General features: G+C 39.7%; 1 protein-coding gene and 1 long non-coding RNA gene across 4 annotated transcripts in view; one reads left to right on the top strand and one right to left on the bottom strand.

Moving 5' to 3' along the window:
* Positions 1-297: 297 nt before the first annotated feature.
* Positions 298-27,506, bottom strand: ASIP (agouti signaling protein). 3 transcript variants are annotated; one of them, XM_075768378.1, is made up of 5 exons: positions 27,292-27,506; positions 26,132-26,263; positions 7,672-7,826; positions 2,154-2,215; positions 298-474 (listed from the first exon to the last, which is right to left on the bottom strand). In XM_075768378.1, the coding sequence occupies exons 3-5, from the start codon at positions 7,823-7,825 to the stop codon at positions 298-300; spliced, it is 393 nt and encodes a 130-aa protein (XP_075624493.1). In that variant the 5' UTR covers position 7,826; positions 26,132-26,263; positions 27,292-27,506. The 3 variants fall into 3 exon arrangements, with proteins under 3 accessions (XP_075624493.1, XP_075624495.1, XP_010307344.2); XM_075768380.1 differs by lacking the exon at positions 26,132-26,263; XM_010309042.2 differs by lacking the exons at positions 26,132-26,263; positions 27,292-27,506 and having other exon boundaries at positions 7,672-7,852.
* LOC142604095 (uncharacterized) overlaps positions 4,836-27,578 on the top strand; it is a 65,736-nt gene continuing 42,993 nt past the window's right edge. The window contains exons 1-2 of the long non-coding RNA XR_012837992.1: positions 4,836-5,047; positions 5,459-5,654. This is a non-coding gene — a long non-coding RNA (uncharacterized LOC142604095). The remainder of the gene's footprint in view (positions 5,048-5,458; positions 5,655-27,578) is intronic.

Below are 27,578 nucleotides of genomic sequence, written 5' to 3' on the forward strand. Positions count from 1 at the left end.
CAAGAAAACCCCAAACCATCAAGAACCAGAATTCTTCTTAAAATGCAGGTCAATTTTGCTCAAAATACCTGTTCAATGTCAATCTCCCTGGTCGTCTGCTCTCTGAAAACACATCCTGTTTGCAATAGCATTAACCCATGAAAAAAAAAAACATTGTCCGTTTAATTTTAAGAGGGGCAAATCCAAGCTGCCAGCTTCAAAGCTCTCTACTTTGATTGCTATGCACATGGGACAGTTTGAAATATACACTTCAGAAGCTAATGAAAGACAGAAGCCTTACTGTGTTCCCAGTTTGGCTTAGCACTTTGGGTTTAACGTTAGACAGTGGCAGATGGTCTGAAAAATTCGGCATTTGCATAAAGCACAGTAGCTACAACATGAATTCAAGTGTGGTTTGCAGGTTTTGAAGTTTGGCACACAGTCAGCAGCTGGTGTGGGCCTTGGCTTCGGGGATATCTTCCGTTCAGCATTTTTCTAGAAGAAAAAATATGAAAATTTATATAAATGTAAAATAAGTATGGGTCAGAATAAAGCATAGGTGCAAAGAAAGTGAACTGTGGGAGCTTCTGGCTTGAGATGAGTAGGAGGTTGCTAGCAGTGAGATCTATGTTAGTAGCAATATAGAGATGCGGTGGGACTGGATCATGGGAAATGCTGGCTTGAGACCAACCTACCGAGCAAAATGGTAAACCTCATGAGCCTTGTATTGTGAGCAATTAGAAAAATGACTGGATAGAGCATTGGAAAATGCTCTGTAGGGAAGAATGTGGCAGCAGCGAAGAAAGGGATGCAAGAATCTGCAAAGACGATGATGTTATCAGTAAAACAAAGAAATTACTCATGGATCCCCAAACTTTTCAAATGAAAGAGTGAAACCTCCCTGTCAATCTGTGGGGCTGGTACCCACTTTGTTTCCTGAGCTGTGAGGCTGAGGGCAGGTGATGGCAATGCTCTACCTCACGTGGTTTGTTTGTCAAGTTGCCTTTAGAGCTCGGTAATCCTTTGTGCATCAGATTTGTGCATGGGAATCCTTAAATGCAGACACAGCTGAGCTGAAAAATATCTCTCAGCCTACCGAAGGAGTGGTGCTTCTTTGTGATTTGGAATGATGGAAAACTTTGGTTTGATCAGCATGTGCCTGGGACCTGGGAGAGATCTCTGGAGCTCTCCAGCTACAGGCACCCTATGCACTTTTTTAACTTGGTAGTTTCTCAGGAGTTTCAATTTTAAGGTAAAATGTTCTGTGGTCTCTGAGTACCTTAGGAGCTTTTAAGCCAAAATACTTTGACAAAGTTCAATTGCAAGAATGTCCTGCTTTGAGCTGAAGGTTGAACTAAATGATGTCCTGAGGCCCCTTTCAACCTGGGTCATCCTGTGAATTTAGGAAGTATTTCAAGAAAGGTTAACCACACAAGACATCAACTAGAAAGGAAAAGAAGGAGCTCTAAATGTTTCTGGTTGCAGCAATAACTGGTGTGGCTATAAATGGCTATCATGACATATTAAAAATAAAGTAAAAATGCTATTTTCTACGCTTCTAGACAATCTTTAAAATATAGAGGTCTAGCCCATGTAATACTTCACATTTGAGAACTATGGATAACATCACATTAAGGAAATCTATCAATCTGAATCTACTGATCTGATAAAGTTGGTTATCATTTTCAACCAAATACCAACTTCTTGGTATGCCTCTACTTTAATTTTTTTGGCACCTGCAGTTAAAAATCAGCAGATAGTGAGTCTGTGCCCCTGGACTGCAGAGCCTGCACAGTTAACCCACACGGTGTGACTGGGAATGATACCTCTTTATGGCAGATGTCTAAATAATTTTACAAATACTTAAACCAGCTCTAGGTTAAAGTACCTTTGTGTAAGAGAGGACTTTAAAAAACAAACAAAAAAATCAAAGCAAAATCAAAACCAACAAGACTCCCAGACAATAACCTGCAACTAATCTAAGATCACATAGCTTGCTTTCCACCATTAATGTTTTGTATCTGTTTTTACAGTATTTAGAGCTACAAAAACTGTATGTAAATTATTTAAATTGGGGAATTGGCTGTAAAAGCGTTGCAAATGAATGGACTGAGGAAAACTATAGAAGTAATAAACCATTCTAATTCAACAATGTTTTCTGAACAGCCACCTACCTTGGATGATTTCTTGTTCTCTGCCTCTTTCCTGCTGACTTTCTGGGATCTTTTAGTTAAATCTTCAAAGAGAGTAGCACAAGATAATATTAAATCAATTTTAAAGCACATGTGTTATTTGAGATGCTTAATGTTATCTTTCTGCGAGAGAAGGCAGATAACCTGCGTTTCCACCTCATCACTTCCTAAGACGTTCATCTCTAGGATCCGTCCTCACTTACACATAGCATGTCTGAACTCGTGCCATCGCTGTTGCTCGTGCGAAGCAGAAGAGCACTGATGTTTGTATGTTGGGAGGGCTTTTTTACACATTGTTTGGTCAAATGCAAAGAAGGAAAATAATTTCAGATTAATATAATTAAAGGTCCCTGTGTAAAAGATGGGGCTGCTTCTGTGCATTAGTCGTGTGAATAAAAATAGGAAAAATCTGTAGAATTCCATTTGTTTTTTTCTGTTAAAAGGTGGTGCTACCTGCATAACTTTGGCAGGAATTAACAAGTGTATGCTGGTTTTCACAAGCAAAAAACTCTTTGCTGATTTGGCATAAACTCTTCATCTGTATGATGCCACCTTTCATTTTTCAGTTCTTTGTTCCTTTTTCACCTACCATCTTGTTTTACAAAATGTTACTTGCAAAGGTGTTTCGTTAATGTGCCTATAGCTCTTAAAGGTTTGTGAATATTTGTAGAGTTGAATCTTGGATGTGATAAATTTAGGGGGAGGTGTTTGGACTTGGTAACTTTATTTTTCTTTAGATCAAATCACTAGTATTTGTGAACTTCCTCCTGTTATCCCCTGAGGGCTAATAGCATTTACTGCAGTTGTTATTATCATATCAGCTCTAATGCTACTTATTACTATATATAAACTTCATGACTAAGTCTTGTCTTGGGATCTAACACAGCAAGACTCTTAAATTGTGAGACACTTCCCAGCTCACTAATCTGTTATGGTATTTTTGATTCTATTCTGTGCGTGTGACGTTTATAATAAGCAGTACCTGTATATTATGAATGATTGACATAAAAAACTTACATGTCCCCATTGATGAATGCTGGCCCCTTGTCTATTCCAGTATTTACTATCCATACATTTTTGAATATTTAATAATTGCCAGGATTTACAGAATTATAGAATGAAGAATACACATTTTGGGCTGTTTGGGGGGGGTTCATTTATTATCCTTGCATCATTATAGTGAGGGTTATACATCTCTAAGAAACAGTGGGAGGAAGACCTATACTTCAGGCATGTAGTTATTGTCACTTATTAAAAGCACACCTTTAAAAAGGCATTGCACTAACTAGGATTAGTGGTTTAGATCCGGTTCCACCTGGCAGATTATGTTGGGTTTGTTATGCTTCCCTTTGAAACTTTCTGATGGTAACCAAGATACTTGTAAGCCATTTAATTCTACGTCAATTTAACTTTCTATAGTAGAATTGCACAGGATTGTCTAGATTGCTTTGCCTATAAAATCTGGCTGGGGCAAAACCACGACAATTGTTTTGATAATGTTCATTTAAAGGGTATATGATGTCATTAAACAGAGATTTAAACATTGGTGTGATGTAAATGTGCTTTAATTATTCCTGGGAATTCAGTAGAGAAGAAAATGATACCCAGTGGGCAGATGAGAGGGAAATGTAGAGATTTTTTTTGACAGGCAACTGCTGTAATTGTCTCTTCTATAGTTCCTCCGGGTTGGGTAAAACACCCACTTTTCCCAGCTGGCCTCTAATCTCATATTCCTCATGCTCTACTGACAGTATTTGCAACAGCTGCCTGACTGACCAGCTCCTTACAAATCTCATCTGTGACAATATGGGGAAAATGTAATACAGGCTTGTGAAAATATTGATAACAGACACCTCTAACCCCTGTTGATACAACTGTAATTTGAAGTACTATAAAAATCATGTATTAATTAGATGATTGCATGTTTTACTAATTGATGCTAGCAAATCCTCTGCTCACCTTTCAAGATGTGATTCAAGTCCAGTCTTGGGTTTATTGAATTTGAGCCAGACATATCTTTTGATACCATGAGCACTGTGATTGATTGACAGGTGTGTAAACAGCTGATTGCAAATGAGTTTTATTACTCAAGAATGGCTACAGCAATATTGAAAAACTGAGCTGTAACGTGAGTGCCTTCATCTCTGTTCTGTGTGGCCAACCAGAAGAATAGGACTTGATATAAGAAAACATCACTCAAATAGGAAACTCTATCCAAAATGTTTAAACCAAGCTGACAAATTTTTCTGTTACCTTATACAAGAATAGAATACGTATATTAACAGGACAAATTATAACTGATGAATCGTAAAGAAATTGACAGTATCAGGAGGGGAGAGGAGGCTGTGGTTATTTAAACATTCTCTTAATATTTGCTCTTAATTAGTTGTTTCTGTGGCAGTGATGGGAAAGACCAGCCTGTCAGCCTTTTGCCGTGACGCTGTGGTTATAATAAACATTACCACGTGCGGTTGGGTTTCATCCTCCCCCCCCCCACAAGTGTTGTGGGGGTTTTGCTGGGGCTGCAGGCAGAGGGAGCAGCAGCAGGGCTGGAGGATCCACCTCTGCGCCTGCCCTTCCCACTTCTCTCTGGCTGCTTTTTCCAGCTGTTTTCCCCTATTTGCATTAGTTTCTCCCATTTCAACCTGTCCCCATCCTCTGCAGGACTGTCGTCAAGGCAGTCTCTCTCTCTCTCTAGCAACTCTCCCACTCATTTCGACACCCAGCGCCGTGAAGGGCACGGCTCCATTTCTTCACCCAGCTGCTGTGTATGAACCCGGCAAAAATCAGGGGAAAAGGATGGGCCTCCAGTTACGTCTTACAGTACGCTGGAGTGAGGCAGGCGACATTGTTCCCAGCTGACTTCAGTGACAATGGTGAGATCTGCCATCATCCTCCTGCTCTCAGCGGGAGTTGTCACCAGGAAGGTCCCTTGATCTGGTAACCAGAACCGCAAAACAGTGTCAGTGTGTGTCCTTTCTCCTCCACCTGCTTTCTCCACCTATTTGAAAGGTCATGGCTAGGGACTTTCATATGCCATGCATTAATGCATGCTTTCAATTAATTTATATTTAGTTTATTAAGTTATAATTATTTTAGTTATCAAGTGATGGAGGTAATATGGCTCCTGGCTGTCTAAAATAAAACCCGGAAAGGTTTGAGCATGTGCCATTTCAGCTCCAAAAGAAACTATTTAAAAACTTAGGTCAGATTCTATTGAATGAGAAAAAGATTAATGATTTGTCTCAGGTTTATTACTCACTTTGTATTTATTCAATATTCTTTAGGTGTGGGGTAGTGGAGGATCAGACTGGCCTCTCGCCTTTGAACAAGTGGGCTGCGGAAACTCCTTGGGATACCTCTGGAAATGCCTCGTGCCCAAAGAAAGTGAGTGCAGCCCTGGCCAATGATGTTACAATGGGGTTTGCATCTGTATTTTTCCTTTTTGGAACAGTCAGCTAAGACAAGTGAACTATGGAAGAGGTGAGTGTTATGCCAAGATCTGCTCTTCTGAGTTATTCTTGCATTTTCGGTGTCAAATGGTCATTCTGTTTGTATGCAGAGAATCATACAACGTTTTGGGTTGAGAAAAAACCTTAAAACCCAGCTAGTTTCACCCCCCTGCCATGGGCAGGGACACCCCCCACTAGCCCAGGTTGCCCAAAGCCCCATCCAACCTGGCCTTGAACACTGCCAGGGAGCCAGGGGCAGCCACAGCTTCTCTGGGCAACCTCTGCCAGGGCCTCAGCACCCTCACAGGGAAGGATTTCTGCCTCACATCTCATCTCCATCTCCATCTCCCCTCCTGCAGCTTCAGGCCATTCCCCTTGGCCTGTCACTCCCTGCCCTTGTCACCAGCCCCTCTCCAGCTTTCCTGGAGCCCCTGCAGGGACTGGAAGGGGCTCTAAGGTCTCCCCGCAGCCTTCTCTTCTCCAGGCCGAACAACCCCAACTCTCTCAGCCTGTCTCCATGGCAGAGGTGCTCCAGCCCTCGGATCATCTTCGTGGATGTAGGAGAAGAATGAGCTGGAGGTTATGCTGTTTTCTTAGATTCAGCCCCTTAGTCTGCTGTGAATTCCTTTTCTTACTTTGGCTAATTGCTTCATCTTCCTATTGACTATAAAATGGGAAAGCAGAGCAGCTGGGCTTCACCATGGAGCAGTGAGGACACATGGATGCTCTGCTCCAGTGGGAGGAGGTGTCTCCTGTAGACAACCAAATGGGGCAGAGAGGGAGGGAGGGTGGGTTTTTGTGAGGCATTGCAGAACCATCCAAAGCAAAAGAACCTGACAGCATTAGGGGATTTTTGTGGTCTTGGATGTCTGTTGCAAAGCAATATGGCCATATCTGCCATGTTTCAGGCATGGGCACATTTTTGTGAAAAGATAGAAAAATCAGCTGAAGGGAATGTATTTTATATCTCTGATTTTAATTGGAATAAAATAATTATTGGAAGTGTGAGACTGAAGGCATCTAGGACCACAAGGACCATGAAATGATATGGCTTGGGAGGCTGCAGAACAGCACAAACTTTAATAAACTTGCAGTTAAATAACCTTGAGTTAACTCAGGATTTAGAGGTTCAGATTTCATTGGAAATGCATGCGTGGGGCAACTGCTTCTCCTTAAAGAAATTTTGTCCTGAGCAAGTGTGCAGAGAAAAATACAGGAAACAAGGTAAAAAACCAACCGTCTTTACATAAAACTCCTAAAAGCCTGTAGAAAGGAGATAAACAAGAGAAGCTCTATTTTTTGAATTATTAAAATTTTGTCACAGTTATGCATGATATTCTGCAGCTAATTATCCTCAAATACATGTAAGTTTCTTGAAATAAAAAAAGTTGGTTTAAATTACATTGGAAGAGTTATGGCAGATGCTAGGAAAAAAAAATTTGTGAAGAAAAGAGTTAAGCATTGCCCTAACAAGGTTCTTCCCCAACAGGACAGATGGTCACAGGCCAGGGAAGGTAGGGACATAACTGGTCCTGTCTTGGATAAGTAGATGATCTCTGGTTCTCCCTTGCAGTGCTCTTTTCCTCCCCTGGTTAAAGATCGCTTGGCACACAGGTAAATTGAAGTTATATTAAAACCTTAGAGAACTGTTGATTTCTTGCCATGAGAGCAGATTTGAAAATAAAAAGTTATGTTCACTTTTTCTATTTGCACTAGACATTCAAAGGAAGATTAATGTCCATATTAACAGAAAAAACACTTCAATGTAAAATGGCTTACAGTATGATAGGACTTGAAGTGAAATTTGTAAAACTAAAATAAGCTGTCTGATTATTATTATTATTACTGTTTTACTCTAAACTGTAGTTTGCCACATTTACTGTTCTTGGATGCTGTGGCCGCATTGCCACTGCAGTTCTGCGTACTACTAAGACATTTGTATGAAATTGCAGTGTTGCAGTAAGCTATCAAAATAATCCATGCTAATCAACAACTGAATTTCCTGCAAATCTTTTTTAATTTGTCACCAAATGGCAGATTTTACTAACCTACTATGGAGATGGGTGGGAGATCTGAGAGATTCATTTTGCTGCTCCTTGAGAGATTGCATTCTTTCTTCTCTTCAATTACCATATGAGAATCGGCAGCTCTGAGCCAACTGTAGCAGAGCAATAGGCTTAGGAAGAGGTTCTTACTTTCCATCCTGGGGAGGAAAAATGCCATTATCATGAAAACCAAAGTTGGTCAAAACCTGCACGTAGAAGAGACACAAGGGTACGAATCTCGGCAATGTTTTTCTGTCATGTTGTGCAACTTTAGCAACATACCTTGAACAATTCTTTTGTTTCTAGCACTTTGCCTCTGATATCACAATACCTAAGACTCCAGTTGTCTGAGTGGTGAAATGCTATCTCAAATATAGCTCACTTAGATGGTTTTGGGGTTTTTTTCGTGTTTTTTTGTTATCAAAACATTTATTTTCCCAAAAACTGTGAGTTCTCCCCACTGAGTTTTACAGTGGTGTTTATTGTATGACCAAGGCGAGAAGAACTTCTGCCATCACTCTTGAGTTGCTCAATCACATAAACAGATTTTTCACAGAAAATCTTGTTTACAAATTTGTGCTAGAAAACCTAGAAAGATAATGATCATTTTAAAAAAACATAAATTATTTTTCCTATTTGCTTTCTCTTTTTAAAAATAAGTCATGAAGCAATACATTGTTTTATTATACCCTGATGTGGCTACTCTGATCCCATGGTGAATCATAGCCATAACTCATGCAAGTTATAAAAGGCCCAGTGCTGTAAAGCGTTTATGGGCCTTAGGGTTTAGTATGCACTTAACTTCTAAGATGTAACAAAGTCTGTGGGATTTGAACATACTTATGGAGAAACCTGAGCTTTGCAGAACGTGGCCATACACCTTGGAAGAAAGCCACTGGCCCTGGCCAACCTCTGCGTGATGCAGTGCAGCTGTGTAGGGTACACAGAGCGTATCAAAATCCTGGTCTCCTTTGCTTGTAGATTCTTAACACTGTTGAAGTTCAAAGTTGATTTTTATTTCCATGTGCATTAGTTTTATGCTGTGTCAGTTATGGGAGCCTTCCCCCAGAGGAACTGCCAGCCTCCAGATTTATGGGTAGCTTTTTGTCAGTGAAAAGCTACTAGTAGCAGTAAAAAGAGGGAGTGAAATCAAATGTTTTGAGCAATTAATCTGGTCGTAATGACTAAATTACCAGAGAGTTAAAAGATGAAGAGTTTCTGCCTTGGAAGAGCTTCAATCTAATCACTGCTGCTAGTCTGAGCCTGTATTACGCTCGCTTTTATAGCCTCCACTGAGCAACTCGTCCTTGTGAGATGTCGAATATTATGTCTCTAATTCCAAGTGTTTGGGCTCATTTCTAAAATAGTCTGTTCTACAGGCCCTGATGATGTAACAAATCAGTGCTGGGCACATCAATGCTGCTTTCACTGCTGGTTATAGCTGTGCCATGAGGATAAGCCCCCAGATCTATTAGGACTCTATTAGGATTTGCAGGGGTGCACATGCTGGATCATTTGTGATTTAGACATCTGCAACTGAAATAGATATATCTGAGCTTGGAGTTTTATGATAGAGACGATTAACTTACGGGGAACTGAGTGCTGCTTTGTCTGTATTTCAAATGTTATGCAGCTAGTGTAGTTCAAAGCTGGTATGAAAGTTGAGACCCAAGCTGGATCATAGTCATTACTGTGGATAGACATGTCCTTTGAATGAGTTGAATAAAATTTTGTAATAGGAGATGGGAGGAGTCTTTAAGTTGGTCACAAATCGTCTAAAAGAGGAGAAAGTACATCATCTTTAGAAGAAAATAAAAATTGCAATAAACGAAAGGAACAAGTCCTACCATGAAAATTTGTTGTGATGGTAAAATTGTGGGCTTGAATTTTCAGCTATTGCAATTTAGTAAAGAATCAAGATGACATGTCTGTTTTTCATTTTTTACATACTCTGATCTTGCAAACTCTTATACACATGTTCAGCCTTTGCCTGTGGTAAATGCCTATGAATAATGAGAAGTACGTGAATATATTTGCTAGGTCAGGAACCTAGCCTGAATTTTTTTTCTATGCAGAGGGGGATACCCCTTTATTTTTTTCCTTTCACAAAAGATAGTCAAACCTGACTGAGATTTCTTGATGCATTCTAAAGACTGTTCTAACACATAGATATATATTCTGTATAGGTAGATAACCATTTAGGTTATAACCATAACCATTCAGATCAAAATTAGAACTTCTTTTTATGTAACCAATTTTACCAACCTGAGCATCCCTGGTGATGTTCATATTCTAGGTGTATGCTTCAAATTCAAAAAAGAGCCATATAACAGCTTTTGTACCAAAGAGCTCGTGTGCATTTTCTAAATATGCAGTTGGTCAAATAAAATATATTACTTAAAAAATCTTAGATTGTTTAACATTAGAGTATGCTGATTTTCACAGGATCTAGGCGTCCGAGGAAGGAAGAAATTTTTTACAGTGAGGGTAATGAAACATGGGACAGATTGTCCAGAGAGATGGTAGATGCCCCATCCCTTGAAATGTTCAAGGTCAGGTTAGACGGGGCTTTGACCAGCCCGATCTAGTTGGAGGTGTCCCTGCTCATGGCAGGGGGATTGGACTACATGACCTTTAAAGGTCCCTTCCAGCCCAAACCATTCTATGGTTCTATGACACAGGACATGTCTATGACAGTTTGATGTAGACATTTTGGGCTCTAATTCTTTCCATGCTCTGAGCTGGGGTGAAAAGAGCAAGCTGTTTAGATTTGCACATAGTGGTGTTCATGCTGTAAATTTTGCTTTTAAAGCAACTTGTTAGCCTAGTTGCAGGCTACGGTCTTTAACATACCTATAATTTTCAGATCAGTGCTTCATCATCTGGAGTACTGGCACAGCTGACACATAACTGTCTGTTGGAGGGAAACCATGACGCGCCCCCAAAGTACTACTTAAATAAACTTCTTCTGTCTCTGTCCTGGTTTCGTCTGGGATAGAGTTAATATTCTTCCTAGCAGCTGGTATAGCGCTGTGTTTTGGATTTAGGATGAGAATAATGTTGATATCACACTGATGTTTCGGTTGTTGCTGGGCAATGTTTACACCAAGTCAAGGACTTTTCAGCTTCTCACACTGCCCTGCCAGCGAGGAGGCCAGGGATGCACAAGGAACTGGGAGGGGACATGGCCAGGACAGCTGACCCCAGTGACCAAAGGGATATTCCATACCATATGATGTCATGCTCAGTATATAATGGGGGGTAAGCTGGCTGGGAGTGCGACTGCAGCTCAGGAACTAGTTGGGCACCCGTCAGCAGGTGGTGAGCAATTGTGCTCTCCATCACTTGTTTTGTGCAGTCTATTCTTCTTCTTATTATTATCGTCTTCCTTTTCTGTCCTATTAAACTGTCTTTATCTCAACCTATGAGTTTTACCTTTTTATTTTTTTGGACTCTCCTCCCCACTGAGCATGGGGGAGAGAGCGAAGAGCTGTGTGGTCGTTTTAGCAACCTGCTGGGTTAAACCACGACAGTCCCAAAATGTTGTTTCCATTGTACTTCCTTTTCTTTATCTCAGCAAAACTGCCAATGAATGCAATTGTGCCTGTGCAAATTTAATAAAATAGTAAAATTTTACAGCTTGCATCTGTTCACTTCAAACAGTGACATCTGAACATGCTCTAGTGTTAAAATGCAAACCTAGCTGCATGTGTTCATTTGAATTCTTGTGCACATGATTTTTTTTTTTGCCAAAAGCACTTAGGTGGTAGGAATTTTACAGCCTTTGAGTGACTGTTTCAACCTGAAAAATGCATATATTGGTGAATATGCATTTGATCTGAAAATTATACCAAGTGGCTAGAAAGGTAACACTCCTTAAAGCAGTGTAGGCCTCTAGATGTGTGCAGCAAAGTTGATGAAAAGGTGAAAGAGGTGGAAAGTGGAATCAGAGGTGAAGATGAGAAAAAAGTGTAATGTTGGGTTTCATCTTTTGCACCGTATAACAAAACCCTTTGATGTTGGGTTTGGTTGTTGGTTTTGGTTTGGTTTTTTTTTTCTCATTAAAGAGAGGTTTACTTTCCAATTTTGCTTATTATTTTCCTACTTTTCCTTCTGGGACTCATCAGATGCTGTTTAAGGCAATCAAACTATTTTCCTTAGCTCCAGCAAACTTCATATCTGCTTTTCTATGAACATATAGTTTTAAAAGTTTATTTTCCTATTGACCTCCTAACAATGGAGAAGTAAATTGCTTTAATAGTAGTATCTTTAGAGGGTTACCATTTATTGCTTTAATGAAGCTAAAATCTGCTAGGAGAACTTTAACATATGATTTTTTTTTAATTGTTGTTTGTGAGGACTTAGTCTTGCACAGTGCTGAAATCTAACCACTGAACTTTAGTCACAGTTCAGCAAATTCTGTAAGTAAATAGTTAACATGTGGCAGTGCCCTTTATTGTCAAGGGAATGACAGAAGTACATTTAAAAACAAAACAAAAGCAATCATTTAAAAGTTTGTTGACTGTCATCGGAGATCGCAGTACTCTTTTCTATGCCATTTCCTCTGTGCTTTGGCTTATTATATTTGATATGTAAATAAGGTATTTTAATACTCACACCAGTTGTTAGCTCTCTCAAGCATTTTGCCTGAATGTAAATTTGGAAAATGACACATGATGTGAAACAGCTTTTGTCTCTTTTTAATCTATATTTTGTGATGTCATATTAAAAGTCTTCATGAAGAAATTTGATTTCCCCAGAAACACCCTGTACATTCAACATTTTTGAGGGGAACTCATTTCCTGTCGCAGCTGATTTCACTCTATTTGGAGATTTATCCTCACACAGCAACAGAGTGAACAGTTCAACAGTTTCATACGTGAAGTCTGCCATAAACACTGGAAGGGACAAGTTGAAATTTTCTTAGGAGGTCTGACAAATTTGAACCAACTCATAAATAAACCAGCATCATTATAAATCGCTGAAAACAGCTGTTTAGGAAAATAAAATGTTAAAGTACGTGAACAAAGAAACATAAAATACTGAAAACTTTGTACATCGCTCAGTAATTCACTGACAAATCTTCATCTATGCTCTGCTGCTGTGCTCCTATTTTGAAAAGGGTAGGACAGAAAAACAGGGAATGCAAGGGAAAAAAGCAAGAATTAGTGGATGTCTTGAAAGATACTGAGATTTTAAGATGGAGAGAGACTGAAAAAGGGAGGAAATTAAATGTGGAGGTTAATAGGATGACTGGGGAGGTTCTGAGTGATTATTTCATGGTCACCTAGAACCATCCTATCCAGTTTCCAGAGCAATCCCATCTCAACCATCAGGTTTCAGCAAAGGAATAGCAATAAAAAGGGAAATGGCATGTTAGGGAGCATTTGGACGGAAAGGAATGAATCCACCTGGGAAGAAAAATGGGAATCACTAGTGCTCCAGGCAGCACCCCACTGACCCCAGCTACAGCGGTTCCTCTGCAGTATTAGTTTCCTAATAGCAGGTTAGGGTTGACTGCACGGAAAGCTATGTGCTTTTTCAAGGCTTTAAAGTGAATTGTCAAGATGTAAAAACACAAGAGTAAACACAAAGAAATAGCTGCTACTCATCCTCAAACCACAAAATAATTTAAAATAAAATCAACGCAAGCAAAGCTCTCCCTACAGAATAAACCTGGAGGCCCTCTTTGGAGTCTAACCTGAATCTCAATGCATTTGGGTTGTTTCATTCAATGTTGGGGAAATGGGCTGAAAATCTTAGGTCTCCTTTTGGCATGAACCTCTCATATACCTCTGAGGTTCTGGGAGAAGGATCACAGGGCCAACTTGCTGCTTGGGTGGACACCTGAATTCCTCAATCCCCTTCCCACGCTCTTTGCCAGCCCCACCCAACACATCTACCCTTCTTTTGCATGCCACTGAAATATGAGAAAAGTTGAATGAGAGCTTAACAGCGGCTTTATGAAAATGTGGCTATGTAGTATGCATACACATATGCTCAATTCTGGTTGGTTTAGTGTGGTTTCTAGCCTTTGTGTGTTATGAGGTGGTCCCTTGGAAGCACGAGAAGGAAAATAACAGTGCCTTTCTGTACCTCTGCGGTGTTCTGGTTTTTGAGTTCTTAGGACATTTGGGGATCAAGTTTTCATGCTTTTCCAATGCAATTGCAAAAGCCAAATACTGAAACAACAAAAACACAAGAAATTTTTAATTTCCCAGGTACATCAGGGAATACGTTTTCCTCGACATTCTGATCTATTAAAATTTTGCTTTAAGTACAACTTGGCAGCTGTTATACACTGTCCACGTTGTTGGAGGAGGACCAATAAAGGTTGTTTTATACAGCCTGCACTTCAGACTGAGGCAAAGGGTTTCTAGGGGATTGCCCATGAAGTTCAATCTCCAAATGTTTTCTGAGGTTTATCACCTTCATTTATTCTGCTGGGTGACGATGCATCACCCACGTTAGTGATAGGGGAAACTTATTTCTCAAAAAAGGAGGAAACATTACAGCCATGACTTTTTCCTGAAATTTTTTAGGAAGAGAGGTGACTACTTGGTTCTTCTCTCATCCTCCTCATAAAGACGACGTCTGCTGTGGCTGGATATAATGGAAAAGTGTATACGTGCAACAACTGTAAAAGCTGTGCCAAACAAGTTTTAATTCCTGGCACAATTCCCTAAGCTGTCTACAAAAATTGAAAGCTATTCAGGGGTCCCGCTGCTAAGAAATGCTCAGTTAGCTACTATAGCATAAGTGAAAGCGAATGTATAGAGAAACAATTGAGGAAATGTGCTGTGGCAAATATTTTAGCATGCTATCTTGAACAAAATGACAACTGTTGAGGAAAACTGTCAGGAAGCTAAAGGTCTAAGAGTTCCTCAACTAATGTTAAACATAAAACGTTACTTAATCTACCACTCAGCAGAGAAATCCTCATCTATGATTCAAGGTGTTACTGAAAATAACTGAAATTTCTAAAGTTAAGAAAAAACCCCAACCTGTCAGTGGCCCAACAGTGATTAAAAGAAACTGTGAGAGTATTATATATTTGGGAAGGCAAGTTGTCTGTCATTCTGAAGAAGTATGATTACTTTGATTTCAATAGAAAAAAATCACTTCTAGATTGCTTTTTGCTCCAGACAGGTTTCACACACATCATTGACACGTTCACACATTACAAGGCTAAATACCAACAAGAACCACCAATGGAGTCAGAGTTCAGCTCAGGTTTACAGCTATCTAGTGAGTAATGACAATCTCAGACTTTATGGTCCTTTAGCAATGGGGTTGCCATTGCTGGCACCAGGAACAATGAAGCTAAAGCGGAAAGTGTTATGGTTGTGGGTTTGAATTGAGGCTGATGTTAGAGGCTTATCACTAGGACCACACTTTTTCCTCATAAAAATATTAATAAGTAAACTAGAATTTCCTAGATAGAGTCTCTATACTCTACGTTCAGGAAATTAACGTGAACTTTCCAAAAAGCAAGGAATATGAGGGAGAGAACACAGCAAGTATATATAGCATATGTGTGGTAAAACAGAATTAAGGAGAAGAAACCTGAAATCTTCAAAAACAGTAAGAAGATTAATAGCAGAAGGTTACAACAGCAAACCAGACATCCTGTAGAAAATTTTCTCATAGTGTAGAAAAACCAATAAGAGCAAATACAGATGTTTGACAGAGTTCAGTCTTCAGAAACAAAGGAGAGAGGGGAGCAAACTAAAGCAGTGGACTTCAAGAAAACAGATTTCCATAAGATCAGAATTGATAGGAAAAACTCCACAAGAAAAAAATCCAAAGTAAAAATATCCACTGTTCAGAAAACTCGTTTGTGGTTAGAAAGCTAGAATGAAACTGAATCAAATGATTAAGAGCAAACACATGATGACCTTAGAAAAAAAAAATGCTTGGAACAATTAACACAAGTTTGGCCACCTTGTTAGGTGTGAAAGAAGGGGATTGCAAATTTTTTCCATTTTGATTTTTTCCAGTTTGAAATTTTTTATGTTGTAACCATTTGGTGTGATTGTTAACGCTCTAGCTCTTGAGGCTGGAGGAAGAAAAAACTGAGTGGAACTTCTTGAATTGCTGAGTCCAATACACTGTTATCCCCCACAATCAGCACATGTTCGTCTCTTTGTAGGTTCAAGACTAGGTAGACCTCTGTTATTCCAATTGTAAAGCCCTTCCATATCTCCCTCCTTAATTTCCATATAGAAATTAAATTTCCTTTTAATTTTCAGCCTGAATTTATTCATTGCCACTACATATTTTTGGGCCTTATGGCAACATTATTCTGCAGTACTGAACTCTCTCCTCTTCCTTTCTTGCTCAGCTATTGGAGAAAACAACCATGCACCCCTCTGTCTTTATTTTATTACGTGAGATACTTTTGCAATCTCTGTGGTGCTGTGGAACCACATTCCTTAAATCAGCTTTGACAAGTCATTTGCCATTGAGCTGTAGAGTAGTTTAGGCAGTAAGAGACATATGGAGGTCTGTAGTCCTATCCTGCTCAAACCAGTACCAAATTATATCAAGTTGACTTAGAGTCTCGTTCAGTCAAGACCTGAATATCTTCATGGACAGAGTTCATAAAACCTCTCATGTGATCAGCTCCTTCAGCCCATCAGCTGCTCCTACCAACTTAATATGACAGGGAAACTTGCTGAGACTGCACCCTATTCCATCAACTAGATTAATAATAAAAAGATGCTAAGTAGTACTGGCCCCATTTTTTATCCTTGATGGACTCCATTAGTAACTGGTCAACAGCTGGACTTCATACCAGTGATCACCACCCTTAAGCCTGTGCTTAAGCCTATGCACCAGCTGGTTTTCCACCTCCCTTATGATCCACTAATCCAGTCCATATCTCACCAGTTTGGCTATAAGGAGACTATGGGAGACTTTAGCAAAGGCCTTGCTGAATTCAGGGAATACATTGAGCAATATGGTCTCCTTTCCATGTAGTTCTGTGGATCCTTTTCTTGCCCTTTTTGAAGATGGATGTGATATTTTCTTTTTCCAGGCTTGAGGAGCCTCCCTCAGTTGCCATGACCTTTCAAAGTGAGCAGTAACCTCAGCCAGCATCTTCAGCACCTTGGGATGCACCCTGCTTGGTCCCATGGACTTTTCTATGTCCAGCTGGTTTAAGTGCCCTGTGCACTGTATCTTCCTCTGCAGTGGTAATGCTGTGTTCCCAGAGGCTCTGCCTCTAGGCTCAGGCCAAAAGCAGACCTGACCAGTCTGGGGAAGACATCAAGTACTTCATCTTTTTATATATCCCTGCTCCACTGACTGCTTGAGTTGCTCTGGATATGCTCAAAGCTTTCCTACATTGTTGGTGGGCAATGGATAATAGCATGAGGGTCCAGAGGAGCCTTGGCAGTCTCTCTGCATCTTCCCAAATCTCAGCCCTCAGCAAGCAACAAACCTTTGGAGTGTGGTAGATAGGGACCTCCATCTCCAGGAGGGTGTCTCGGCTGACTATCTCCCACCTTTATGTGGACGCTGGGTTCAGCCTTGTCCTTCTGGATGCCACTGAGTATGCTAACCCCTTCCTGCAGATCCTTCACCGGTGACGTGGCAACCCAACCAGTGTGCATCTCCAGAGGTGTGAGGCTCAAGGGGATGCCTGGGGCACTCCATGCAGCCAAGACCCAATGGTTGTATCCTTCTGGGTGGTGCAACACGGCAGTGCTAGCACTGTGCCCGGCAGGATATCACCTCTGTCATCATACCATCTGTAGCAGTCTTGTGCGGACTCATGCGGTGTCTCCAGGGTGTCTTTGCATTGAGAGTCACGTGCTGCAGTTCACACTAGTTGGCCGCTGAACTTCAGCGTGTCTCCCCTGTTCACAGCCCCCCTGTGCATGTGATGCTAAATGCGCAACTGTCACTTAAACATAATCCCAACCTAACCACCTAACTACCAATAATCATCATAGGTAAAGTACTTTTGTGGCCTCACTACCCATGGCAAAGATGAAATGGAGTACAGTGGGTCTCCTTGTGTGCACATCCAGCCCCTCCTTTTCACGTTAAGTGCCGGGTGAGTGTAACAGGCTTTTTCCTGTGGGAAACATCCCATATATTCCCATCTGCTACTGATCATAATAGGAAATCCTCAAAATACTCCAAGTTTTCCTCTTTGCTTCACTACAGTGTGGTGGGTTGACCCTGGCTGGGGGCCAGGTGCCCACCAGAGCCACTCTATCACTCGCCTCCTCAGCAAGGCAGGGAGGGGAGAAAGGAAGATGGAGAAAAACAACCCCAAACTCGTGGGTCGAGATAAAGGCAGTTTAATGTAGCTAAAGCAAAAAGCCACGCACGGAAGCAAAGCAAAAAGCAAAGATTATTCTCTACTTCCCATCAGCAGGCGATGTCTGGCCACTTCCTGGGAAGTAGGGCTTCAGTAAGCGTGCCCCTTACTCCGGAAGACAAACATTGTAAAAAAAACCCAAACAACGAATGCCCCCACCCTGTTCCTACCCCTAGTCTCAGTTTCTTACTGCTGAGCATGATGTCATATGGTATGGAATATCCCTTTGGTCAGTTTGGGTCAGCTGTCCTAGCTGTGTCCCCTCCCAAGATCTTGCCCACCCCCAGCCTGCTGCTGGGGAAAAAGAAATGTTGGAAAGTCAGCCTTGATGTGTGCTGGCACTGCTCAGTAGTAGCCAAAACACTGGTGTGTTATCAACAGTTTGCTAGCTACCAATACACAGCACAGCACCATGAGGGCTGCTGTGGGGAGAATTAACTCCATCTCAGCCAGACCCAATACATACAGCTAGATGTAGTATAATAAACACCACTACACTGCCTGGAGATAACTTTCTTGGCTACTGCCAGTCCTACTGTTTGCATCTGTCTGCATGGGCATATCTCTGGAGGGTTTGTTTTTCAGTAGTTCAAATCACTTGCATTTATAAATACCACAGCATTTGAATTCTGCCAAACTCAGCTGCTCTGAAAGCCATGAGAGCAATGTTAATTCCACTTACCAATGAGTTTTGACATTGAATCAGGAATTCAGATTTATGCTTATGTGGATCTCTTGTACCTAACTATAAAAATCACTGCACAAATGCATTTTACACAAACCATAATAGCCATTGTGTTTGTTCTGAACATGATTACATATTTATAAGAGTCAATGATTCTTGATTTTTTTAATTTTTTTTTTTTCCCCCACAATATCTGTTTTGTGTTAGTCAAGGGCCAGGGGAAATATCACCATTTGATTGTCCCATTTGTGTACTTTTTTCTGGGCATCTTCCATTCTAAATTTTTTCTGATTAGCTCTTAAAAAATTGTCCTTGATTGTGGAAAACAGGTTCCATGTTTCAAGATTCTGTTCCAGCCTGATACTTCGTTCATTATTTCATGTTCTATCTTTGCATTTTTTTTTTGCGTTTGCATTTTGTTTAAAAAAATGTAAAGCATGCAGTTGTGGTGCTTGGGTCTAAATATAAGCTCAGGTTAAAAAATTATCCATATGCTATCTATGAAGATGGACATGTTTGTAGGTGAAAATCAACCTTTTTTGGACTTCAAGCAAATTTAGGTCCAAGTCTTTTTTCTTTTAAGGGCAATAGTTGAGACTACTTTTGTAGTTCTCCTCTAATACCTCTTAGTGCTATCAGCTAAGTTTCTCTTCCAGCCTACATATTTTCTTTTAGGCTTTCCAAAAATTACCCTGGAGCCAAAACTGCAAGTGAAGCTCAGTGGTTACATACCTTTTACTCAGGGATTTCATCAATCTTCCCAAAATGCTGCCAGACAAGCATGTGTTCCTGCTGCCTGTGCGAGACCCTTGCATGGAGCATCGTGTGATGGCAGGACACCAAGATCCTCCCTGCTGTGGCCAGGTGACCACGAGAGCTCAACTTTCCCTTTTTATTAAATGGGTTTAAATCCTTATTCACCTCTATAAAATGGTGCAATCTTAACTTGTTTTTAAACAAAAAAGATGACACAAATTTATAGGATTAAAATTTCTATGGGATGCCAGTCTGTTACATCCAAATTTCTGCTTTTCTCCTTTAAATTGAAAACAAGGCTATAAAATACTGTTGGCCAAAGTCAAACTGGCAATTGACATTGGAGGGCTTCTCTCAGTTTGTTCTCATTCCTGTTGTTCTTTCTTCCAGACTCTTATCTCTAATCTTTTGTGTATTTATTTTTTTTCATTCCCAAATATAGAGGCCTAGCACAAGCTGCACCATCTTTTCTCTAGTTTCTCTATACCAAAACCACAATCAGTTTACTAAAATGAATTGTATATGTTGTACAGAAATAAGTGCACCAGAGAGACTTCTGTGGTGGTGAAGTTTCTGTGCAATTTTAATTTTAACATTTTTTTTCAAGTTTTGAACTCAGGCTACCCTTCTTGCTCCTCTACTCCTTTGATTTCTATTTTCTGGTTCTACCTTTTGTTTCCTTTCATTTTCAGTGATCCACTGTGCCCTGTTGCTTTTCACACAGTTTCCTTTAGAAAAATTTCTCTTGCCTTTCATGCATTTAGTTCTTTTTCCTTTTGCACTCTTTCATTGTCTCCCTACCGTGTCATCATCTCCAGCTGGATAACCCTAAGGAATGAAGCAATGAAATTGGATGAGATGCAATAGTGCAGAGGTCAGGTTCAAACACTTAAGCCTGAGAGCAAAAAAATTTCTAAAGTTATTGGCTTCTGGATTTCGAATCATAGAAGGGGAAGAACTGGGTGTATTGATCACAGCATGACCAAGAGTGACAATGTGATGCAGCTGTGAAAAAAGCAAATTCAATTCTAGTGTGTATCAAGAAAAGTATTTGTAACAGAGATATGAAAGGATTTCTGGTCCAAGATACTGGTCTTCATTTAGAGTATTGTGTCCAATTTTGGTCACCCATGTGGAACAAAAATGCATTTAAATTAGAATGGATACCAGCAGAGAATAATAAAATGATTACAAAATTTCATTGCTAGAGATACAGATGCTGTATGTCTTATTGAAAATGAGCTTCCCACCCAGCTTCACCCACTTAACAGTTAGCACCTACTTTAAGCTGGTTATCTAGCCTTCCTTCAAGGAGCAACTGATTCTATCAGTATGGGATGAAACTGGGGTTGGGGTTGAGTTTGGATGGATGGATGGATGGATGGATGAATGAATGAATCAACCAACCAACCCACCCACTGATTACAGAAGGAATCCTGGATTCCTACCTTAAGGACTTCAGGGGGAAGGAGTGCTCCTCTCTCTCTCCATGCTGAATGTACATCTCAGTTATGAGAAGCTCCCTGTTCATCAGCCAGCATGTCAAATGCTTTGTGGCAAGTTATTTAGACTGGTTGATTTAAAACAACTTCAGTACCTGTCTTCTGATTGACTGGTGGAAGGTAAAGTGGTTTTAATATCTGTTTTTTACCTCAATAATGAATTGAATACTTTTTTTTGGAAATGTTTGTCTTTTCTGTGTTGTTATTTTTTGTTTAAGTTCAAGTCATGTGCTATGATGTAATAGATATATAGCATTATTAGGAGGGCTTATCTCCAGACACTACTTGAAATTTAATCTGCCTGCCACAGATTATCATTTTGCTTACTGTTTTTAAATAACTTATTTTTACTAACATCAACTTCTTATAGTATTCTATCCTTTTAAAACTGCTTTGGAGCAGTGTTCTGTTGTTTGAAGCTCAGGGACAGGACTCTGATTATTTGAAAATGTACTTCCACCTTTGGACTGGGATTTGGGGCACTTTATGAAAAGTGTTCTTTAAGTGTTCTGGGCTGTCCCTTATTTTCTGCATGTTTCAGTCTTTCTCCTAGCTCATTTGGGAGAGAGATAAGTTATAATTCCTTCCAGCTCTATGGAACTGCCTCTAGGAGGATAGGCATGTTCTCAGAATATGGGAAACTGGCAAAATATCTATCTTTGAAGACCATGTGAAGGAGGAAGCTGTGAAACTATTGTTGCTCCATACTCATTTTCCAGAGAAACAACTATTTGAAACACTTATCCCCTTATCTTGTAAGAGCTTATATATTGTTTTGATGAAGATACATTACTTTTTTCCCCCACATCCTTCTACCCTCTTCTTATGCATGACTAGATACAGGCTTTACAGATGTGGATGAGTGAGATTTCCTATTTATATTCACTATAAACCTCTATTGTCCTGGGTTTTGTTCCATTTGCATGTTCAGGAACAAATTGGCCTTTATGTTATAATCAAGACATCTAAGTGGTGAAGTTATTTTTGTTAAAACAGGGTATGAGTTATGAGATATTTGATCTGTGACTGGTGGAAGCTGATGGTGAATTAGCTTCAGAAACCCTTCAATAATCCAACAATAATCCTTCTGGCAATGGTGATGATGTGATAAATAAGAACAATGGTTGATTTATATCTGATGGTAAAACCAGAATAAAATCACTCTCTGGCTCTTTCTGCTGATTACTTGTAAGTGACTTGTTTGAAAGTCAGAGAATGGGGAGTTTCCACAGTGAACGTAACAGAACCAGAAGTGCTGAGTACCATATGATATCTCTTTGCAGTGGATGGAAAACAAAGTGAGTAATAGGAGATGTAGTGTTGGTAGAGGTTCCCACTGTGTGGTACGTGCATAGAAGATGCAGCTGTGGTGATCAGACTTGGTGATCAGTCCAGGATGTTGTATCTGAGAGACTCTTGGGGCCCTGAGGGCACCAACAGGGTCTGCAGCCTCTTCCCTGCTGCTGGTGGTTTGGCTGCCTGTGCTTGAGGCTGGTTCCAAATGGCCCAGCTGTAACCTGGGGTCAGGCTGCTGGGGAAGAGCTGGGAGATGCCTCCTTGGGGGCTCCCTGCTTCCCTTGGATGCCACAGAGAAGGCAGGAATTCCTTCTTAGCTGATGGCATAAGGACTTGCAAAAGGGAAACTTGAAGGGGCTGTGACTAAAGGGCTAAATTTGAAAAAGATTAAGAAAAATCTTTTCTTTTCCATGTGTAACAGAACTTCTAAATATCCTACTCTTCTGCTTGCCTGTGTCTGTGACATCCTAAACTAGAGGGTTCTGACTCATGTTAATCGTTGTCTGGTAATAAGCATAATTTCATCTTGAAGGTACCATTCGCATATTGGTGACACGTGTTGGCTGCCACAGCTGAGAAAGTGCTGAATGGGGTGGTGGGGAGGAGACCTTTCTGGCATGATCACTGGTGGCTATGGGGAAAAACAGAGGTTTCTGGGCATTCCTTCCACATCTGGGCAAGGTTGTGCTATCCTGACTGTGGCATGGACAAATAATAACAATTGGAGCTATTAAAGTTTGCAGCAACTTAACGCAAATCAATTTGTTGCACTTGTGCGCTCTTTTAGACATGAGGAAATAGAAAATAAGAATAAGATCAATTGCATTGTTCTTGTCTGTGTGTTGAAAAACCTGGCATCAGTGACTCAGACGTGTACCATATGGAAGAAAGACGTTGGAGCGGTCTTGGGTATCTATGCAAGATCAATGAGAGATCTGGACTATCTCTGCAAAGTGCTGCGAGGCACAGCTTTCTTCATGGAAGAAGAGAAATCCATGTGTGGCCCATAAGTGGGAAATGAGGATGAAGACAAATATCTGGAAGATACGCGTTAATTGATAAACCACTCATAGGAAAACAACATGCATTCTAAGAATGAAAAAACTTATGGACAAACATCTAAGAACAAAATTAATATTGTACATTCAGGATGGGACATACTGTTCTGGAAAGCAGTGACTCAAAAGGTTTGGGGAGTTTTGGTGGAAATGAGGTCACAGTGTAACAATGCTGTCAAAAGTGCTACTGTAGTTCTTGAATGAGAAAACAAGACCTACTTCAGTTGGAGAGAGAATATTTATTTGAGATTGGTATGGCTATTGCTGCCACAAATTGAGTGGAAAGGGCTTGGATAAATCATAAAAATGATCAAAGGAATTGAAAACCAAGTCTAAATAGAGTTCTCAAAGCTCAATCTCTTTAATACCAAAGAGAAACTGTAGAGTGTCTCAGCTCCTGAACATGCTTGGCAGGGCTGGAGGGAGGGTGGGGTGACAGAAGGGTTTTTAAGCAAGATGGCAAAGGTATAGTGAGATGAAGTCACCAGAAGTAGAAGCCAGGTCTGAAAAATTTCTAAGATCTGGACTATTCTGGTTCACTAATGGTTATGCTTTAGAAATCTATGCACAGGCTAATATGGGTTTTCTACTATAGAAACTCTATATATATATATTTTTTTTACTAAGGAATACAAATTCTAAGCAAAATTGCTGGAAATGGCATCATTGTCTGTGTTGTGTGCTAACTAATGATTAGACCTTCGGTTTTATTTATGGTCCTACAAGACTCTGACTCTGTGCCAGGAGTGTGGATATTCACTTCAGCTAGGGTACGCTGGGGACACGCTTCTCACAGATAATCCTGGAGACAAAGATACTGCTTTTACAGTTACGGCACTACAGTTTTCCTACCAACTTGGCCTACCTCTCTACTTTTTTTTTTTCCAAAGTGTGTTGTTTCTTTTTCTTTAAATCCTGAGATCTCTGAAACCTCTTTAGCTCTAGGAAAATAAATCATATTTATCTCCAGAGTGTCAGGCTTTGAGTCAGACTACTGAAGTGGCCCATCCCAAAATCTTGGGAAGCATACACTGAAACAACAAGCTTTGAAATTCAACATGCAAATGATAAAAAGCTCAGGGCGAATCCCTAAATAATGTGTGCATAGATATTATTTAGGGATTATATATATACTTTAAATATGTAGTAACTGCAATGTACTTATTTTTTTCATGCATTGTGTCCCCTGAAATGCAGAGTATTGCTTTCAGATGACCTGCCTGAAGTTTCTTCTCTGCTGCTTTGTGTAAGAAATAAGATAGGAAATAAGTCTGTAGATTCTGCACGGTTTGGGCTCAGAAAGGTGTCTGTGTGGTTTCTTTCTACCTCCTGTTTTTAACTGATCACAGGAGTGCACTAGATCTGCTCAGCACAGAGCTTTATTTCATTTTACCACATGTTACAACCAATGATTCATTGTGGGTCATTGCAGACGGTTCCCAAAGTGGGATCAGTCACCTTTATAATTTTTCTTTTAAGCAAACGTGTTACCACCACCAAGAAACATGGGTGTCACTGCCAGCTGCAACCTTCCCAGAGGGTATCCCCTAAAAGAACATACCTCCTGCCATCAGCAGCTGCATACTGGACCTGCAGCTGTTCTGAGCACAGCTCCCAATTTCAGGGTTGCTTGACAGGAAATATCTCAGTTACAGATATCTTTGCAAAGAACCTGGCAAAATCCACTAAAAAGTGTACTCTGCAGGAAGACTAGAAACAGGCTTATATGTGTACACTCATTTTAGGCATTTCTAACTGGGATACTTGTATTGACAGGAAGAAAATGTACTTAACATTTTGCTAAACAGTTAAAATCATTGTGTTGAATGGATTTGAAATGCTTAATTAAATGCTATTATTAATGTAATGCATTCTCACCTACAAATTCTTAGGAAGACATCTCAGGTGGTTTCTTTCATGGCGTGAGTGTTTAAAAAAGGCAGAGAGAAACAAAAGAAAAAGGTGTAGTGAGTGCTTCCTGAGTCGAGCACTGTTCAGTGCTGCCCTCTACTTCCTTCTAACTCAAATTTGATATACTTTTTTCAAATTAAATAAAATTTTAACCACCTGAGTCAAAGAAGATTGAGGAGAAAGTGTAGTTTGAAAAACAAATTTCATAAGCAAACACTGTTCAAGAACTCTGTGGGGTTTTCCATGAAATTTGCTGGTTTAAAGAAATGTTGTTAAAACTTTGAAGTTATGCAGTATTTCTTCTATGCAAATATGTATACCACATGAGCGTGGACACTCAATAAGGTGTTAACTATCTAGTCAAGGATTTTAGTAGATCTTTACTCTGGAAAATACTGGAGGTTAATTTATGCATTTAGCTCTACTTATAAGTCTGTGCATAAGAGATTAAAGGGAATACTAAAGATAAAAACGTATACTGAAGCTGGCAAAATTCTTCTTCAGTTTTCAGTGAACTGTGGGGTTTTTTTTCCATGTACAAGAAAAATAACATTCTTCCCTATCTGTGATCATTTGTGTATTCGCACAATGCTAGTGATGCTTGTGAAAACTTTCTAAGCCTGCTTCAATGGAAAAAAAATTCGTAAAATGGGAGATGCATAGGGAAGTGCAACTTTGATATTTGGAAAGCCGAACAAGAGACATGTTCTTTTAAAATAAACCAACAAAAAAAGCCCAGAACAACCACCAAAACTGAACCACAACAGTCCCCCTGCACCAAACACTAATAGCGTCAAAAGACCTTTTTGAGAGAGGCTGTGAATAAAACTGCCCACAATGTAGACTGGAGAGACTTCAAGTTATCAAAACAAAATGTGTGTAACTCTAAAGGAAGGGGGCAGACTCTACAGTAAAATAATACCGCTAAAGAATCCTTCCTGTCTCAATCAGAAGTGTTTCTTATATTAAGATGGCCCACAAACTACAAAAATGCCAGTGAAGCAGCAAAGGAACTTTTCAACATGATGAGCTATCCTTTTCTTTCATCATATGGCTGAAAGTCAAAAGAGAGCGAGCTGTATAATATGCAAGGAGAAATAAAACAGGAAAAAAAGTAGACCCCCCCCCCCCCCATGGAAAACAGTAGGAAGTGCATCTGGTTAGGAAAATAACAAATATACTAAAATGAGCAATTTTATTGCTCATTTTCTAGTGACTGCAGTCACTAAAAATTGATAGAATTGTTGTAGAAATTTAGGTTGGAAGAAAAATGCTGGTATTGCAAATGGAAATAAAATTATCTCTACATTTCAAATCTTGTTAACTATGCAAAGCAACTGTTGCTTGCTAAACTTGCACAAAATTATACAGTATTATGAATACTAATGGAGGTTTATACACTTAGGGTAGAATTATTTTTTTTTTTGTGGCATGCTATAGAGAGAACTTACAGGGCAAATTAGAAAAAGAATTAAAGTCTGAAGTTTGAAGAGAAATATTACCATTCCAAAACCAACTAAATCTAAACCCTTAAAATCTTTCAGGAATGTTAAAAGCTTCAGGAAAATAAAGATTTTATTTCAACATTATATAGTAATTTTATTTACCTCACTTGGATGAGGAATAAAATTTAGCTAACCAATTGAAGCAGTGTAAAAATACAGCTTAGGAAATGTACTTTAACATTAAAATCACACAGTAAAAGAATGTATAGAGATAATATAACATATAAATTAATTTGAGGAAAAAAAGCTCAGATACAAGTAGACTAAACTAAAAAGCAAAGTTTGCAATAATTGAAGAGCCAGATACATCAAACAGATTTGAAACAATCTAAGTCACGGGAAATGCTGAAAAGGAAGTATTTGAAGTCAAACAGAAAATTGGAGCAAATAAACGCAGAAGAGCAAAAAGGTAAAATATCAAAGTTAAGAGAGTTTTAAAACTTTAATGCTTCCCAGGCCAGTGAGATAGATTTGCAGGACTGACTTGAGTGTAAAGGAAGACAAACATCTCCAGTGCCATGTAGCAGTAAAACAAAATTAAATACCCTGTAGAAGAGGTTGAATGTTTTGGTCCTACCGAAACAGTAAGCTGTTGTCCTGGTCATCAGGCTCTAATGAAAATCAATGCAGCTGGTCCCCCTTGTTCTGCTGATCTGCAGAGACTATAGGCAAAGCTTTTGGAGTTGTTTGTACTCCCTTTTGACTGCTCAGCAGCCTGCTTTTAAATATCACCTCCTCCTGAAAGCAGGGCAGAAGCATTTACTAAATTTTAGCTGGCAAAATTATCACGAGGATGGAGTCCTACTTGAATTTCTGCTTTTTCTCAGTGCCTTTTTTCTTTTTTTTTTCCTTCTCTCTTTCACG

This window comes from Balearica regulorum, chromosome 16 (assembly GCF_011004875.1).
Source record: "Balearica regulorum gibbericeps isolate bBalReg1 chromosome 16, bBalReg1.pri, whole genome shotgun sequence".
NCBI lineage: Eukaryota > Metazoa > Chordata > Aves > Gruiformes > Gruidae > Balearica > Balearica regulorum.